Below are 18,026 nucleotides of genomic sequence, written 5' to 3'. Positions count from 1 at the left end.
CAGACTCACCAAACTGGATAGTCGAAGATTAGAAAATAAGTCATTTTTCCAGTCTTCAACTGTTCTGTTTCGGTCAGTGTATACACATACAGCACTGTGCAAAAGTCTTAGGCACATGCAAAGAAATGCTGTCAAGGAAAGATGCCTTCAAACAAATGTAATTAAATCGTTTCCAGTGTTCTCCCCAGGATTAAAATGAAGCCCTAAATTTTGGGCCGCCCTGTGTGGCCCGTACGGTGAAGAGTACAGTATGTAGGCATGCAGAGGGAGAGTACTGGGGGAGGGGGGGGGGTCCTCTATCTCGTGGGGGGGGGGGGGGGGGGGGGGGTTCCGGGGGGCCTCTTCCAAACATTTTGAAAAAAGGGAGCCAATTTGGTGGCATCTGGTGACTTTTAGGAGCATTTTATGGTGGTTCTGACACTGTCACTTTTTAATGTTAACATAGTTGAAAAGGTTGCTACAACAAGTGGAGGTCTGTGATGCTGTGGTTTGCAGCATGGGGTTCACATGAGCAATAAATAAAAGTCATCATCTGACAACAATGTAGTATATAATAATGCTGGATTATTACCTGAACCACTGCCCGAACACCACTAACCAAAAATTTAAATGAGTTCTGTTGCAGTTAGATAAAGAAAATGCAGTTAAACAAATGAAACAAAAATATTATACTTGGTCATTTATTTATTTATTGAGGAAAATGATCCAATATTACATATCTGTGAGTGGCAAAAGTATGTGAACCCCTAGGATTAACAGTTAATTTGAAGATGAAATTAGAGTCCGGTGTTTTCAATCAATGGGATGGCAATCAGGTGTGAGTGGGCACCCTGTTTTATTTAAAGAACAGGGATCTATCAAAGTCTGATCTTCACAACACACGTTTGTGGAAGTGTATCATGGCACGAACAAAGGAGATTTCTGAGGACCTCAGAAAAAGTGTTGTTGATGCTCATCAGGCTGGAAAAGGTTACAAAACCATCTCTAAAGAGTTTGGACTCCACCAATCCACAGTCAGACAGATTGTGTACAAATGGAGGAAATTCAAGACCATTGTTACCCTCCCCAGGAGTGGTCGACCAACAAAGATCACTCCAAGAGCAAGGCGTGTAATAGTCGGTGAGGTCACAAAGGACCCCGGGATAACTTCTAAGCAACTGAAGGCCTCTTTCACATTAGCTAAATGTTAATGTTCATGAGTCCACCATCAAGAGAACGCTGAACAACAATAGTGTGCATGGCAGGGTTGCAAGGAAAAAGCCACTGCTCTCCAAAAAGAACATCGCTGCTCATCTGCAGTTTGCTAAAGATCACATGGGCAAGCCAGAAGGCTATTGGAAAAAGTGTTTTGTGGATGGATGAGACCAAAATAGAACTTTTTGGTTTAAATGAGAAGCGTTATGTTTGGAGAAAGGAAAATGCTGCATTCCATCATAAGAACCTTATCCCATCTGTGAAACATGGTGGTGGTAGTATCATGGTTTGGGCCTGTTTTGCTGCATCTGGGCCAGGACGGCTTGCCATCATTGATGGAACAATGAATTCTGAATTATACCAGTGAATTCTAAAGGAAAATGTCAGGACATCTGTCCATGAACTGAATCTCAAGAGAAGGTGGGTCATGCAGCAAGACAACGACCCTAAGCACACAAGTCATTCTACCAAATAATGGTTAAAGAAGAATAAAGTTAATGTTTTGGAATGGCCAAGTCAAAGTCCTGACCTTAATCCAATGGAAATGTTGTGGAAGGACCTGAAGCGAGCAGTTCATGTGAGGAAACCCACCAACATCCCAGAGTTGACGCTGTTCTGTACAGAGGAATGGGCTAAAATTCCTCCAAGCCAGTGTGCAGGACTGATCAACAGTTACCGCAAACGTTTAGTTGCAGTTATTGCTGCACAAGGGGGTCACACCAGATACTGAAAGCAAAGGTTCACATACTTTTGCCACTCACAGATATGTAATATTGGATCATTTTCCTCAATAAATAAATGACCAAGTATAATATTTGTGTCTCATTTGTTTAACTGGGTTCTCTTTATCTACTTTTAGGACTTGTGTGAAAATCTGATGTTTTAGGTCATATTTATGCAGAAATATAGAAAATTCTAAAGGGTTCACAAACTTTCAAGCACCACTGTAAATGCTTTGAATTTCGCAGCATTCTGTTCCCAAAAGCTGATGTCAGGAAAAAAGTCTTTACGCAGAGAAGGTTTTCTTGCTTTTGTAGTTTTTTTTTAACTGTTCTTCCGTATCAGGACTCTTCATGGAATAAAGGTATATTCCAACATTTAGCTAATGCTAACACTAGGCCACAAATCTGCACCATCACTCCAGTCATTTCAAGGAATTTTGTACGGATCAGAACGGCTAATAAACTCTAATTTCTGCGTATGTCTATCCTTTGCTTCTTTTTTACTAAGATTATATGAGTAATTCAGTAGTAGAGCTTTTTTTAGCTATAGTTTTCTTCAGGCAACAGAAGCTGGACATCTTCGCTTAGCTTCAGTATGTGAACAGTATGTAAATAAAGTTCGCTTGTCCCCTAGGCATAAGGTAGCCACGGTTGCTAAGGTAAATGTGACATAGGCGCACTGAAGCGTCATGGTACCAGTGCAGCAGCAAAGTGATTGAGGGCGTTTATTGTGATTGGGGATTTCTCAGGGGTATTTCTGGTCTGCCTGAGTGCATCATGGCAGCCCAAAACACTGATTTTCACTCAAAATATGCCCCAAACATCACAAGGTAGAAAACTAACCTGATTTTTCGGCGAGTATCAGAGCAAAAACATAGCGTGTCGGCAAATTTAAAGCGTGTCAGCATGAAATTAAAGCGTGTCGGCCCTGACACGCAAAACCGCTCTGGGGAGAACACTGGTTTCTAAATAAAAATATTATAAAGTTCTATAAACAGTAATAAACTAGAAGGGCACTCGGTAGAGTGCATACTTCTGCCAAGCCACATATTGTCAACATCAAAACCAAAATCACTTGACAAAAAAAAAATCCAAGCTCCGCATCCTTATCTGGATCTTGGAGTCACATACTACTAGTGCATCTCAAAATATTGAAATATTATGGAAAAGTTCATTTATTTTCATAATGTAATTCAAGAAGTTAAACTTTCATATATTCTATATTCATTACATGTAAAGTGAAATATTTTAAGGCTTTTTTTGTTTTAAATTTTGATGATTATGGCTTATAGTTCATGAAAATCAGAAATCCAGTATCTCAAAATCTGAGAATATTTAATTTTGAGTTTGAGTAAAACAGTATAAATACCGTGTATCTCTCAGTCTAGTTCAGTACATGCAACCACAATCATGGGGAAGACTGCTGACTTGACAGTTGACCAGAAGATGATCATCGACACCCTCCACAAGGAGGGTAAGCCACAGATGGTCATTGCTGAAAAGGCTGGCTGGAAAAGGTGCACAAGCAACAGGGATGACCACAGCCTTGAGAGAATTGTCAAGAAAAGTTGATTTAAGAACTTGGGGGAGCTTCACAAGGAGTGGACTGAGGCTGGTGTCAGTGCATAAAGAGCCACCATACACAGACGTCTTCAGGAAAGGGGCTACAACTGTCACACTCCTAATATCAAACCACTCCTGAACCAGAGACAACATCAGAAGCATCTTACCTTGGCTAAGGAGAGAAAGAACTGGATCGTTGCTCAGTGGTCCAAAGTCCTCTTTTCAGATGAAAGTAAACTTTGTAATCAAGGTCCAAGAGTCTGGAGGAAGAGTGGAGAGGCACCGAATCCAAGGTGTTTGAAGTCCAGTGTGGCATTTCCGCAGTTTGTGATGATTTGGGGTGCCGTGCCATCTGTTGGTGTTGGCCCACTGTGTTTTATTAAGTCCACTGAGCAACGGTCTAGTTTTTGAACACATCCCTTTATTACTGTGTTATTCTTAGATCACTGTGTAAACTGAGACTGTTTCACTAAGTGTGAGAGAGCTTAATCTGTCTGAAATGATCCCAACAGATGCAGATGAGGAGGAAAGTAATAATTCATGAAATACTAAACCTATCCAGAAACAACTTGCTGCAGCATATCTTTTAAGAACCTGCTGATAAAAATAGTATTATCAGTCGGCATTCAACTCCATCAGATATACATCCATAGATATACATCAGATATTTGTTTCAGCAGTATAAGGTAATTTTTAGAAAGGAGTTATAAAATGAGACTTTTTCATCTTTTAGGTTTACATTGCCTAATTCCTGCAATCTACAATTCGAGATTTATAATCATGACAGCAACAGCGGCAGTGAATAAGAGACAGTGAAGCAGATGGCATGGTCTGAAAAATTATATGCTGTTCTGTAAGAAGGACAAAGCTAATACATTTTGACATCCAGGAAATGAAAACTCAATCCTAGATTTACCATGATAGCTCTGTACCTGAGCCCTGTTCATAAAATAAGGATACATTCCTTTGTAAGGGCGGCACGGTGGTGTAGTGGTTAGCACTGTTGCCTCACAGCAAGAAGGTCCGGGTTCGAGCCCCGTGGCTGGCGAGGGCCTTTCTGTGCGGAGTTTGCATGTTCTCCCCGTGTCCGCGTGGGTTTCCTCCGGGCGCTCCAGTTTCCCCCACAGTCCAAAGACATGCAGGTTAGGTTAACTGGTGACTCTAAATTGACCGTAGGTGTGAATGTGAGTGTGAATGGTTGTCTGTGTCTATGTGTCGGCCCTGTGATGACCTGGCGACTTGTCCACGGTGTACCCCGCCTTTCGCCCGTAGTCAGCTGGGATAGGCTCCAGCTTGCCTGCGACCCTGTAGAACAGGATAAAGCGGCTAGAGATAATGAGATGAGATGAGACATTCCTTTGTTCATCTTCAGTAACTTTATTACTCAGGATCATAGTGGATCTGGAGCCTATCCCACGATCTCTGTCTAAGATGGCGGTCCATCATACAACATGCACACCGAGGACTAATCTACAGTATGTAGTGGCATGGACCATCGCAAGTGCAATTCACGTCAGAAGCAGCAGACGGCTCTAAAATTTACAAACTGCTCCTTTAAGTTAGAGCGTGTTCACAATGCTGGGAATCAAAACCCAATCACTGTACTGGTTTTAAACTTGAAATAATAATTAAATATATATTGTTCTATTGGATATGCAACTGATTGTTTGACACATGACCCCAGCAGTCTAAGAAAACAAATCTAGCACTAGGTTTTGTTAGAGTTACCAGTTGCAAATATTTATTGTCATTAAAATAACCTCTGTTTCAACAAGCAGATGTAACAGGCTTATAATACTCAAGTCCAGGACTCGGACTCGAGTCCAACTCGTGCCCTAATTTTAAGGACTCGTGACTTGAATTAGACTTGAGCACTGATGACTCGGACTCGTGCATTAACTGCATTCGGACTCATAAATTGGAGACAAGGACTCTGATTTTTTCTTTATTTTTTTTGTAACATTCCATAATAATTTGGCATAAGATATTTATATCTACATTAATTTTTGTACTAATTTCATGCAAGAGTGTCACACCTGCGCGCCTTGGCGCGTGCATCAGATAGACTCTTGGGCGCGCTCCGGACAGTGTGCGCTCCAAGCAGACTCTCGCACACTCCCTAAACAACTCATACCTGCACAGGATTAAGGCGCAATCCATGCGCCTATATAAAAACTGAAAAGATAAGTCAAGTTTGTTTTTATAACGCTTTTAACAGTAGACGTTGTCGTAAAGCAGCTTTACAGAATCTTAAGGACTTTCAACATAAGCCAATTTTATCCCTAATCTATCCCCAATGAACAAACCTGTGGCAACGGTGGCAAGGAAAAACTCCCTCAGACGACATAAGGAAGAAACCTCGAGAGGAACCAGACTCAAAAGGGAACCCATCCTCGTTTGGGTGATAACAGACAACGTGATAACATTTTTTACAGTTTTAACATGCAGTCTGTTTCGTTGATGTTATAACTCTTTGTTGATGGAAACTTGAGTGCAAAACTGTTCATGACAACTGCAGTCCTAAAGTTAGCAAGTCAACTGTAGTCCTCAGACATAAAAGCATTACTGTAAGTGTCCAGAGCATCCTCCAAGTGTGACTTTCAACTGTCCATATGGGGCCGTCCTCCACAGGAGCGATGTGATGAGACTCCAGCCAGACACAGGGCATCAGGATGGATCAGGCAGGTTCAAGGAGCAGAAGAGGTCAGCATCTCAATCTCAGGATTGACATGTAACTCATATAAAAACTGTGAAAACACACTTACTTTGTGAAGTATTGAGGTGCGTTGCTGACACATTACCGAACCTTATTTCCTTGTTTGGTTTCCTGAGCCCTGATTTCCTGTTTCTCGTCTTTGATTCTGTCGAGTCTACGATAGCCTGTTTGAGTCTTGCTCAACCTGTTGCCTGTTTCACTGTTTTGCCGCCATAGTTTTCATTTAATACTTCATTAAAAGATAAGGTTTTCTCACGCAAGCCACGTTCTGTTGACACTGTGATTCAGTTAATACGGGAGGCTTGCCAGGAAATTGATGCAAATAAAGACCTTTGTGCCAGAGAGTGTGCATGGGTGTCCACACTCGACTAGCGGAGTGTGTGAATGCCGACATCCATCCATCCATTATCTGTAGCCGCTTATCCTGTTCCACGGGGTCGCAGGCAAGCTGGAGTCTATTGCAGCTGACTATGGGCAAGAGGCGGGGTACACCCTGGACAAGTCGCCAGGTCATCGCAGGGCTGACACAGACACAGACAACCATTCACACTCACATTCACACTCACGGTCAATTTAGAGCCACCAATTAACCTATCCTGCATGTCTTTGGACTGTCAAGGAAACCGGAGCACCCGGAGGAAACCCACGCAGACACAGGGAGAACGTACAAACTCCACACAGAAAGGCCCTCATCGGCTGCTGGGCTCGAACCCAGGACCTTCTTGCTGTGAGGAGACAGTGCTAACCACTACATCCATCCATCATCTGTAGCCGCTTATCCTGTTCCACAGGGTTGCAGGCAAGCTGGAGTCTATCGCAGCTGACTATGGGCAAGAGGCGGGGTACACCCTGGACAAGTCGCCAGGTCATCACAGGGCTGACACAGAAACAAAACCATTCACACTCACATTTATGGTCAATTTAGAGTCACCAGTTAACCTAACCTGCATGTCTTTGGACTGTCGAGGAAACCGGAGCACCCAGAGGAAACCCACGCAGACACGGGGAGAACGTACAAACTCCACACAGAAAGGCCTTCATCGGCTGCCGGGCTCGAACCCAGGACCTTCTTGCTGTGAGGTGACAGTGCTAACCACTACATCCATCCATCATCTGTAGCCGCTTATCCTGTTCTACAGGGTCGCAGGCAAGCCGGAGCCTATCCCAGCTGTCTATGGTCGCCAGGTCATCATAGGACTGACACACAGAAACAAAACCATTCACACTCACATTTATGGTCAATTTAGAGCCACCAATTAACCTATCCTGCATGTCTTTGGACTGTTGAGGAAACCGGAGCACCCGGAGGAAACCCATGCAGACACGGGGAGAACGTACAAACTCCACACAGAAAGGCCTTCATCGGCTGCCGGGCTCGAACCCAGGACCTTCTTGCTGTGAGGATCGAGACAGTGCTAACCACTTTTTGTATAAATCAATAAAAGAACGTTTTGTTTTCTACCTCCTCTTGCAGCCCCCTGTATATAATAGACCTGAATGAAAATCTATATATCTCATCTCATCTCATTATCTCTAGCCGCTTTATCCTTCTACAGGGTCGCAGGCAAGCTGGAGCCTATCCCAGCTGACTACGGGCGAAAGGCGGGGTACACCCTGGACAAGTCGCCAGGTCATCACAGGGCTGACACATAGACACAGACAACCATTCACACTCACATTCACACCTACGCTCAATTTAGAGTCACCAGTTAACCTAACCTGCATGTCTTTGGGGGAAACCGGAGCACCCGGAGGAAACCCACGCAGACACAGGGAGAACGTACAAACTCCACACAGAAAGGCCCTCATCGGCTGCTGGGCTCGAACCCAGGACCTTCTTGCTGTGAGGAGACAGTGCTAACCACTACATCCATCCATCATCTGTAGCCGCTTATCCTGTTCCACAGGGTTGCAGGCAAGCTGGAGTCTATCGCAGCTGACTATGGGCAAGAGGCGGGGTACACCCTGGACAAGTCGCCAGGTCATCACAGGGCTGACACAGAAACAAAACCATTCACACTCACATTTATGGTCAATTTAGAGTCACCAGTTAACCTAACCTGCATGTCTTTGGACTGTCGAGGAAACCGGAGCACCCAGAGGAAACCCACGCAGACACGGGGAGAACGTACAAACTCCACACAGAAAGGCCTTCATCGGCTGCCGGGCTCGAACCCAGGACCTTCTTGCTGTGAGGTGACAGTGCTAACCACTACATCCATCCATCATCTGTAGCCGCTTATCCTGTTCTACAGGGTCGCAGGCAAGCCGGAGCCTATCCCAGCTGTCTATGGTCGCCAGGTCATCATAGGACTGACACACAGAAACAAAACCATTCACACTCACATTTATGGTCAATTTAGAGCCACCAATTAACCTATCCTGCATGTCTTTGGACTGTTGAGGAAACCGGAGCACCCGGAGGAAACCCATGCAGACACGGGGAGAACGTACAAACTCCACACAGAAAGGCCTTCATCGGCTGCCGGGCTCGAACCCAGGACCTTCTTGCTGTGAGGATCGAGACAGTGCTAACCACTTTTTGTATAAATCAATAAAAGAACGTTTTGTTTTCTACCTCCTCTTGCAGCCCCCTGTATATAATAGACCTGAATGAAAATCTATATATCTCATCTCATCTCATTATCTCTAGCCGCTTTATCCTTCTACAGGGTCGCAGGCAAGCTGGAGCCTATCCCAGCTGACTACGGGCGAAAGGCGGGGTACACCCTGGACAAGTCGCCAGGTCATCACAGGGCTGACACATAGACACAGACAACCATTCACACTCACATTCACACCTACGCTCAATTTAGAGTCACCAGTTAACCTAACCTGCATGTCTTTGGGGGAAACCGGAGCACCCGGAGGAAACCCACGCAGACACGGGGAGAACGTACAAACTCCACACAGAAAGGCCTTCATCGGCTGTCGGGCTCGAACCCAGGACCTTCTTGCTGTGAGGAGACAGTGCTAACCACTCCACGTTTGTATAAATCAATAAAAGAACGTTTTGTTTTCTACCTCCTCTTGCAACCCGCTGTATATAATAGACCTGAATGAAAATCTATATATATTTAAAAAAAAAAACATCCCAAGACAAGACAATGAACCAAGCTCAGAAATCAAAGTCCAATAACTTTTACTCGGTTTGTCATTTAGTTTTATTCTGCGTGTTTACTGAGTCGTGACTCGGAGGTGTGCTGAAGAGCTGCCCTCAGAGCTGTCATGAGGTTTAACAGTGACTTTTAATGAGCTGAGTTCCAGCCCGGGCTCGCCGTTTTGTTCGCAGGCTGTGGATGTGGATGTCGCCGCCCTCCTCTGGCTGCTCTGCGGCGTGTGATTGGGTTAAAGTCGAATCCCCTTTCCCCTCTAACCCGGTGATGTTGGCCGTTTCCTGCCTCTTCTGCCCAACTAGTGGTAGACAGAGACTGCTGAAGCTCCGGTGAAACACGGACGAGCGGGCGGCTTCGACACTGAAACCCTCCGGTGAAGCAGTGCGTCCTGAGCCGCAGCCATGCGAAGGAAATCGCGGATATTACTGTGTTTCGCTGTGCTCTGGATCCTAGGAATAGCGTATTATTTCTATTCAGGAACGACGCTGCATCGGAAGGTGGGTAGGATGAGGTTCCACCGCTTTGCTAATGATGAACACGGTCGGGGGAAAACGCACCGCTCTGGTCTGCTCTGCTCTGGTTTTTAGGACTGGTTTTCCAGTTCTTGCTTTCGGCTTCAGCCTAAAACTCCTCCAGCATGTCGGGTCAAGGTCTGTCGGAACTTTATCAGGCGAATTTGACCCGTTCAGAGTGTAAGTGGTCGTGTTATTGACCCAGCGACTGTTCTCGTGTTTCACAGTGTTGTGTCCCTGCTGTGATTGGAGTCGTAGTGAAGTGTTAGCAGCTAGTGCTAGCCGCCGAGTGCACACTGAAAACGTTCAGAAAAGAAACGCGTTTCCTCCATTTCCTTTTGGTTTCGAGAACTTTTCACATCAAATGTCGGCTTTAAACATCAAGAGAGAAACGTTTCCTTCACGGACCGGTTCGGGTCGGCTATAAAGAGCAACAAACTAGCTAATGGAGCTACAAAGTAACAGCTCTGGAGTTACCTCAGGGGGGAAGAAATATAAACTTCCTACACTGCAAAAACTGATCTCTTGTTGAGAGAAAATCTCTATTCTTTCTTATTAGAAGTTTACTAGAACTCGAATACAAGATTATTTAGCTTACTTTGAGACGCTTTGACTAATTTCAAGCCTTAAATTTTCTTATCCTATTGGCAGATAATTTCTCAGTTTAAGCATTCAATTCTAGAAAGAAGCAAAATGATCTGCCAATAGAATAAGAAAACTTAAGGCTTGAAATGAGTCAAAGCGTCTCAAAGTAAGCTAAATCTTGTATTTGAGTTCTAGTCAACTTCTAATAAGAGAGATTTTCTATAGAATTTTCTAGAGAATTTCAAGCCTTAAATTTTCTTATTCTATTGGCAGATCGTTTTGCTCATTTTAAGCATTCACTTCTAGAAAGAAGCAAAATGATCTGCCAATAGAATAAGAAAACTTAAGGCTTGAAATTAGTAAAAGGGCAATTCCATGTAAATGTCAACCTCACCATGCAAAATTAAAGCAACATGTAATACATCAAAACCACTCCCAGAGATCTCACCTAGGCCTGTATTTTACAGATGTGAATAAGTTGAACCAATTTGTAACCAACCTAATGTGTCACTGTCAGTCTTTCTTTCTTATAATGTAAACCCCAAGCTAAAATCAACTTTGATCATGTACAATTCTATATTATTGCCACAAGCCACAGAAATGTATGCTAAAATCCACAAAACAGCAAAACAATAGCCATCCTAAATATTATTTAAGAACTTTGATAGTTTTAGCTGATATTTAGAGAGTTTTTCAAAGGGTTATGGTGGTTAAATTGCTGATTTTCTAAACATATGCCATGTCTATTTCAGACGCGTCACATCCATAACGGAATTTCGTCACATCCGTAACGCTGACTTTTCCTTCCGAAACTCTGCATGAAATACAAAATATTTTAAACAAAGATTTTTTTAATATTCACCTTGGACCCCTCTATCAAATGGATATCTCCATTTCGACATTAGGTTTACAATTTCACAGAGTTTGATAAAAATGTACAGTCACCCAAGAAAAGTGATACTTTTTCTGTCACATCCATAACGCATCTTTTATTGGCGTTTCCTGGCATGCCCTAGATGTACTATGGGAATTGTTCTTGTTCTATCACTTCTCCAGTATGGTACAGCCTTAAAATATGCAACACCTGTTTAAATACTGGGAGACAATAAAACATGCACTGGGTCATTTGTTGCCATTTTGAGTTCAAGTGTCACGTCCATAACGCTGGAATTGCTCACAAGCGTCTCAAAGTAAGCTAAATCTTGTATTTGAGTTCTAGTCAACTTCTAATAAGAAATAATAGATCATTTTTTGCAGTGTAACTAACCAACCAACTCCTGCTCATGGCTGAGTCAGTGTTCTGCCCTGAGAACCCTGCTTTAAACTTTTTAAGTCTATACAGGCTTACTTTATGAACATTTAAGTATGTACAGCGATTAGTTTGGGTAGTTCTTCACCCCAGAGTTATTAAGGTTCTTCCTGAACAATTAAAATAGTAGAGCGTAAGTTTGTTAGCCCGTTAGAATTGTCTAGATTTCTGCATAAAACATCAGATTGTCACGCAAAAAGAGAACCTAGTTAAAGAGACAAATATTATACTTGGTCATGTATTTATTTGAGGAAAAATCCAGAAATGACATATCTGGGAGTGGTAAAAGTATGCAAACCTTTGCTTTCAGTAGCTGGTGTGACATTATTGTGCAGCAATAATTGCAACTAAACGTTTCTGGTAACTGTTGATCAGTCCTGCACACCGGCTTGGAGGAATTTTAGCCTGTTCGTCCGTATGGAACAGCTTCAACTCTGGGATGTTGGTGGGTTTCCTCACATGAACTGCTCGCTTCAGGTCCTTCCACAACATTTCGATTGGATTAAGGTCAGGACTTTGACTTGGCCGTTCCAAAGCCATTAACTTTATTCTTCTTTAACCATTCTTTGGTAGAACGACTTGTGTGCTTAGGGTCGTTGTCTTGCTGCATGACCCACCTTCTCTTGAGATTCAGTTCATGGACAGATGTCCTGACATTTTCCTTTAGAATTCGCTGGTATAATTCAGAATTCATTGTTCCATCAATGATGGCAAGCCGTCCTGGCCCAGATGCAGCAAAACAGGCCCAAACCACGATACTACCACCACCATGTTTCACAGATGGGATAAGGTTCTTATGCTGGAATGCAGTGTTTTCCTTTCTCCAAACATAACGCTTCTCATTTAAACCAAAAAGTTCTATTTTGGTCTCTTCCATCTACAAAACATTTTTCCAATAGCCTTCTGGCTTGTCCACATGATCTTTAGCAAACTGCAGACGAGCAGCAATGTTCTTTTTGGAGAGCAGTGGCTTTCTCCTTGCAACCCTGCTAAGCACACCATTGTTGTTTAGTGTTCTCCTCATGGTGGACTCATGAACATTAGCCAATGTAAGAGAGGCCTTCAGTTGCTTAGAAGTTACCCCAGGGTCCTTTGTGGCCTCTTCAACTATTACACGCCTTGCTCTTGGAGTGATCTTTGTTGGTCAGCCACTCCTGAGGAAAGTAACAATGGTCTTGAATTTCCTCCATTTGTACACAATCTGTCTGAATGTGGATTGGTGGAGTCCAAACTCTTTAGAGATGGTTTTGTAACCTTTTCCAGCCTGATGAGTATCAACAACACTTTTTCTGAGGCCCTCAGAAATCTCCTTTGTTTGTGCCATGATACACTTCCACAAACATGTGTTGTGAAGATCAGACTTTGATAGATCCCTGTTCTTTAAATAAAACAGGGTGCCCACTCACACCTGATTGTCATCCCACTGATTGAAAACACCTGACTCTAATTTCACCTTCAAATTAACTGCTAATCCTAGGGGTTCACATACTTTTGCCACTCACAGATATGTAATATTGGATCATTTTCCTCAATAAATAAATGACCAAGTATAATATTTTTGTCTCATTTGTTTAACTGGGTTCTCTTTATCTACTTTTAGGACTTGTGTGAAAATCTGATTGTTTTAGGTCATATTTATGCAGAAATCTAGAAAATTCTAAAGGGTTCACAAACTTTCAAGCACCACTGTACATGTTTTTGAGTTAAGGTTTCATTTAGACCCATTCAGTTCAAATGACTCTCTCTCCTCTATATATAATTAAGTCAGGAGCAGGAAGGCACATATAAGTTCAGTAAGCCTTGTCATGTCATTGGAGCTTTTCCTGAACCTTCCACTTATCCGGGTGTAGATCAGAAACACTGTGTGTCATATTACCACCACTTCCTGATTTGATGAAAATGACACGGAGATGAAAATGAGCATTATTTATACTTGTAGTTGAGTTTTACATGAACCTCTTTTATTTGAAGCGTCCAGTCAATTCAGCTTACGTCTATGATAACTAAATAATAACCTTGATGCTAGGCGATGGAAATCAACACCACCACCATCACAGTCATGCGCTTAAAACAGCAATACACGCTTCTATGTGGGGCAACAGAAAAGCGTTTGCCTTATCATCATCCAGAGATTGCGTCTCCGAGTCCTGACAATGTCACAGTGAAATTGGCTGTGCTCTCAGGGAGGAAGGGTGGTGTGGGTTTTTTTTTTTTCTCTCTCTCTCTCTCCTCTCTGTCAGTTATAGCAACACAAGTCAATCACTGTTGTCTGTGAGCTCATGTCACAGGAGATGGGCATATACACAAGTGATTTCCTCTGAGTGGGTTACGCCACCCCTGATGCTGCCTGAGCAAGCGGGTTGAAAAGATGTGCTTGGCTAGCTCCACATCCCTCAGAGGAAGCACATGATGGCCTTTGCCCTCCCTGGTTGAGAGCTGTCTGATGGGTGGGAACTGGCTATGACTAAAATTAGGGAAAACATCTGGGGGGGAACCCCAACAGCAGTACGCTTATGGACCTCTTGGATTTACATCACAGACTCCACCATAGTTCTCGGGAATTATTATTATTATTATTATTTTTGGCATTTAGTTTTCAAGCAAACTCATGTTTTTCTATTAAAGGAGAACTGAAGGCATTTTTAAAAAAAATCAAAATTCTGTTTATCTCATTTTTATTAAATATAGGAATGCATTTTTGATAATTTTGTCACTGCTATTGTAAGTTATGAGTGTTTGAAATAAGCTATCTAATACCCTGTCCACACTAGGGATTTTGTACCGATACGAAACTACTTTCGTACCGCAACACCTGTCCACACTAGCAACTATACCGGTACTGTAACGGTATAACTGTATTGGTACGAAACCCACAAATGTATGGGTTTCGTATCGGTACTGTAGCGCCTCGCGTAGTGTGGACAGATGAAGCGGCTCTGTATCGATACAAATAATGCGCATGCGCAAAGTCGCACACCTCAATCAATGTCTTCGCTGAATAAAATGGTGAAGAACGGAGATTCGTTTGTTTCTTTCTCAACTGCCTCGCGCGTTTTATACGATTCGACTGAATAAATGACCACCAGAAATACAGACTGTACACTGACAACAAAAAGCGCACACACGTTGTTTCATCCGCCATATATTCTCGGAAGGAAGTTACTCGGTAACCACGGAAACATTTCGCGCACACGCATTTCAACTACCATGAAAGACAACCGCAAATATTTCTTGCTAGTGTGGACAGATGCACTAAACTGTACCGGTATACTTTGTATCGATACAGTTATACCACTATCGTACCGGTATAAGTGTGAACACAGCATAATATCTCAGTCCATATGTCAAAGCAATGGCCGTAAACCCGATTCGTTGAGACCTGTGCGAGACATCGTAGGACGGAAGTAAAACATACAGCGGTAATCAAAGTGGCCAACGTTGTCAAAAGACGCGCCGCGCCCTCTTTCGAATGCTGATGTAATCAAGTTGGAAGTTTTGTTTGTTTTGATAGCAATCGGGAAAGTTTGAGAAAAGTAGGCAGTAATCGTTATTTAAACTCGTTTTTGTGCAATATTTCGTTTGGAAAACAGTTTTCAAAATGGCGGCGCTGACACTTCACCTTTCAAAGTCTCGCACAAGTCTCGTGAAGATCGCGCGGATAAGCGACGCCTGCCGTGGACCAAACGGACTAAGTTCAGCATGGTTAAAAACCGAATAGGCCGATAAGTCTAATATTTTAATTGCAATTAGTTGCCAATACGAGTCACGATATAAGGTTACTAAAACCGAAAATGTAATTGAATAACATGTTATTTAAGAAATAAAGCAAGTTTAAAAATGACTTCAGTTCTCCTTTAAAGTGCTTTTCACGTGTCATAAAACTTGTGCCTGCCTTGCGTGACTGATGCAAAAGTCAAACTTATTACATAGCCTATTCTGTTTTAAAACACCATCGTATTTACACAATATATTTAAATAGAACTATCATTTATTTATTTATTGACACTCTAAGAATAATTTGTAAGCTACTGATAACTTTTAAAAAGAAAGACATTAGTGTGATTGACAAGTTTAAACTCGCATTGTTTTATATTGAAATATTTGTGACGTGTTTTAGTGATTTCTGGTGCTAATTTTGTTGGGTTGGTGCTGTAGTTTTCTTTTTGATCCCAGTCAAGTTTCTATGAGCTCCTAAAACAAAAGCGCAACAGCTTATTTTCTTTCATCGTTATCCAGTGAGGTTCATTGTCATATTAATGAGAAATACAGTGCTGAAGTATGAAGGCAGCAAACGCTTTAATCAGTGTTGCAGAACGCAGTGCAGTGAAATGATCGAGCTGTGCTGAGTCACAGCAGAGACTTGGCTCTGCTCATTAGTGATCTGTGAGGTGACGAGCATGCTGGTGTTGATTGATGGTGGTGGAATTAGCATGAAAAGTTGAAACTTTGGGAGCTGAGCTGTTTGAGGGGGTGAGGGAGCTCGGCAGGGTAAAGGACTAAAGTGCTGCTGCATTACATCTCGACACCAGAGAGAATGCCCTCTTTAGGTCGTCATAGGAAATTGTTCGCGAAAGTGGAATTGGACCACGTTGTTGCTGAAATGGGCAGCACGGTGGTGTAGTGGTTAGCGCTGTCGCCTCACAGCAAGAAGGTCCTGGGTTTGAGCCCCGTGGCCGGCGAGGGCCTTTCTGTGCGGAGTTTGCATGTTCTCCCCGTGTCCGCGTGGGTTTCCTCCGGGTGCTCCGGTTTCCCCCACAGTCCAAAGACATGCAGGTTAGGTTAACTGGTGACTCTAAATTGACCGTAGGTGTGAATGTGAGTGTGAATGGTTGTCTGTGTCTATGTGTCAGCCCTGTGATGACCTGGCGACTTGTCCAGGGTGTACCCCGCCTTTCGCCCATAGTCAGCTGGGATAGGCTCCAGCTTGCCTGCGACCCTGTAGAAGGATAAAGCGGCTAGAGATAATGAGATGTTGCTGAAATGAGGTGGGAAAAAAAGTCAGCTTGGAATTGAATCTTTAAGATTTTGAAGGTTATGTTTTGCTAATAATAATCAAATATATCATGCACTGCGGCTCCGGTTGAAATTATGGATTCTCTGCCATGACTCGGGGAACAGTCCTGAAGAAAATGGTACTCTGAAGATAATCCATAATTACCAGTGCCTCTCAGTGCATGGTATATTCGATTTATATCCCTCATCAAAAAATTCCAAACTTAGTGTTAACATTTTAACTTTCGTCTATAAGATTTAATCTTGGCATAAACACACTGGCGGCAGCCGTGTTTGTTGTTTACGTTGGAGTGACTTTCGACCTGCGCATGTGCCATGCACCATGCTCTCATCTGCCTCGGTAGGCATGATCATGATGTGTAGATCTACACACGAAGAAATGCTCACGGAGCCACAGCTGTGACTCGAGTCGGCCGTATAGCTTGAAATTGTGACATCAGTTCGTGGTATATCCAGGATATACCATGACTGACTTGCACCATATCAGTGTTGTTGAGTCACTAAACCTCGAGTTCGAGTCCGGTCTCGAGTCCCCAGTGTTCAAGTCCGAGTCCAGTCCAACTCATTAAAGAAAAATTCGAGTCGAGTCCGAGAACAAGACTCCATCCACACCATTTGACGGTGGCTGTTGCTGCCTTTTATGTGAAAGCGTCTCTGCTACTGTGTTGGACGAGCGTTATTGTTTGACTGCCCCGTTTTAGTTAACAGGCTACAGATAAAAAAACTTGTTCATCGCTTAGCAAGCCCCGCCCACTGTCAACAGGGCAAATAACATGCGAGAGGGTTAACACTAGCTAGTTCATCGCTCAGCAAGTCCCGCTATCAACAGAGCAATGAACATAGTGTTTCACTTCCTGCTCTGGGTGGAGTCTTACCAAATGACGATTGAAGTTCGAGGTTGTCCCCGTCGTCTCCTCGATAGTTCTTCTACATATGGAACACGTACAGCAGTGTTTTTTTTTTTTTTTTCTCCTTTTCCCACTACACGAGAAGTCTGTATAAACAGATCGGACAATCCTAGGGGCTTCTCTCCAGGCATTTTAGCACTATTAATGTTAGTTTGTTCCTGAACATGACGTGTGAATGTGCATTCTCTCTCTTGCACGAAATTAGTATAAAAATTAATGTATGCATATAAATATCTTGTGTCAAAGTATTATGGCGTGTTACAAAAATAAAGAAAAAAATCTGAGTCCTCGTCTCCAATTTATGAGTCTGAATGCAGTTAATGCACGGATTTGAGTCCGAGTCATCAGTGCTCAATTCCAAGTCAAGTGACAAGTCGTTAAAATTAGG

At 42.9% G+C, this 18,026-nt stretch overlaps 1 protein-coding gene across 2 annotated transcripts in view; it reads left to right on the top strand.

Moving 5' to 3' along the window:
• Window positions 1-9,441: 9,441 nt before the first annotated feature.
• The window catches only part of galnt2 (UDP-N-acetyl-alpha-D-galactosamine:polypeptide N-acetylgalactosaminyltransferase 2), a 334,306-nt gene continuing 325,721 nt past the window's right edge, over window positions 9,442-18,026 (top strand). Inside the window, exon 1 of one of the 2 annotated variants that reach the window (XM_060926345.1) lies at window positions 9,442-9,808. In XM_060926345.1, coding sequence (XP_060782328.1) covers window positions 9,713-9,808 — 96 coding nt within the window. In that variant the 5' untranslated portion in view covers window positions 9,442-9,712. The remainder of the gene's footprint in view (window positions 9,809-18,026) is intronic. The other variant, XM_060926346.1, reaches the window with a different exon arrangement.

Source organism: Neoarius graeffei, chromosome 7 (genome assembly GCF_027579695.1).
Source record: "Neoarius graeffei isolate fNeoGra1 chromosome 7, fNeoGra1.pri, whole genome shotgun sequence".
In the NCBI taxonomy this organism is placed as follows: domain Eukaryota; kingdom Metazoa; phylum Chordata; class Actinopteri; order Siluriformes; family Ariidae; genus Neoarius; species Neoarius graeffei.
The sequence above is the reverse complement of the archived record's forward strand: the minus strand, read 5'-3'. Positions and strand labels throughout refer to the sequence as shown.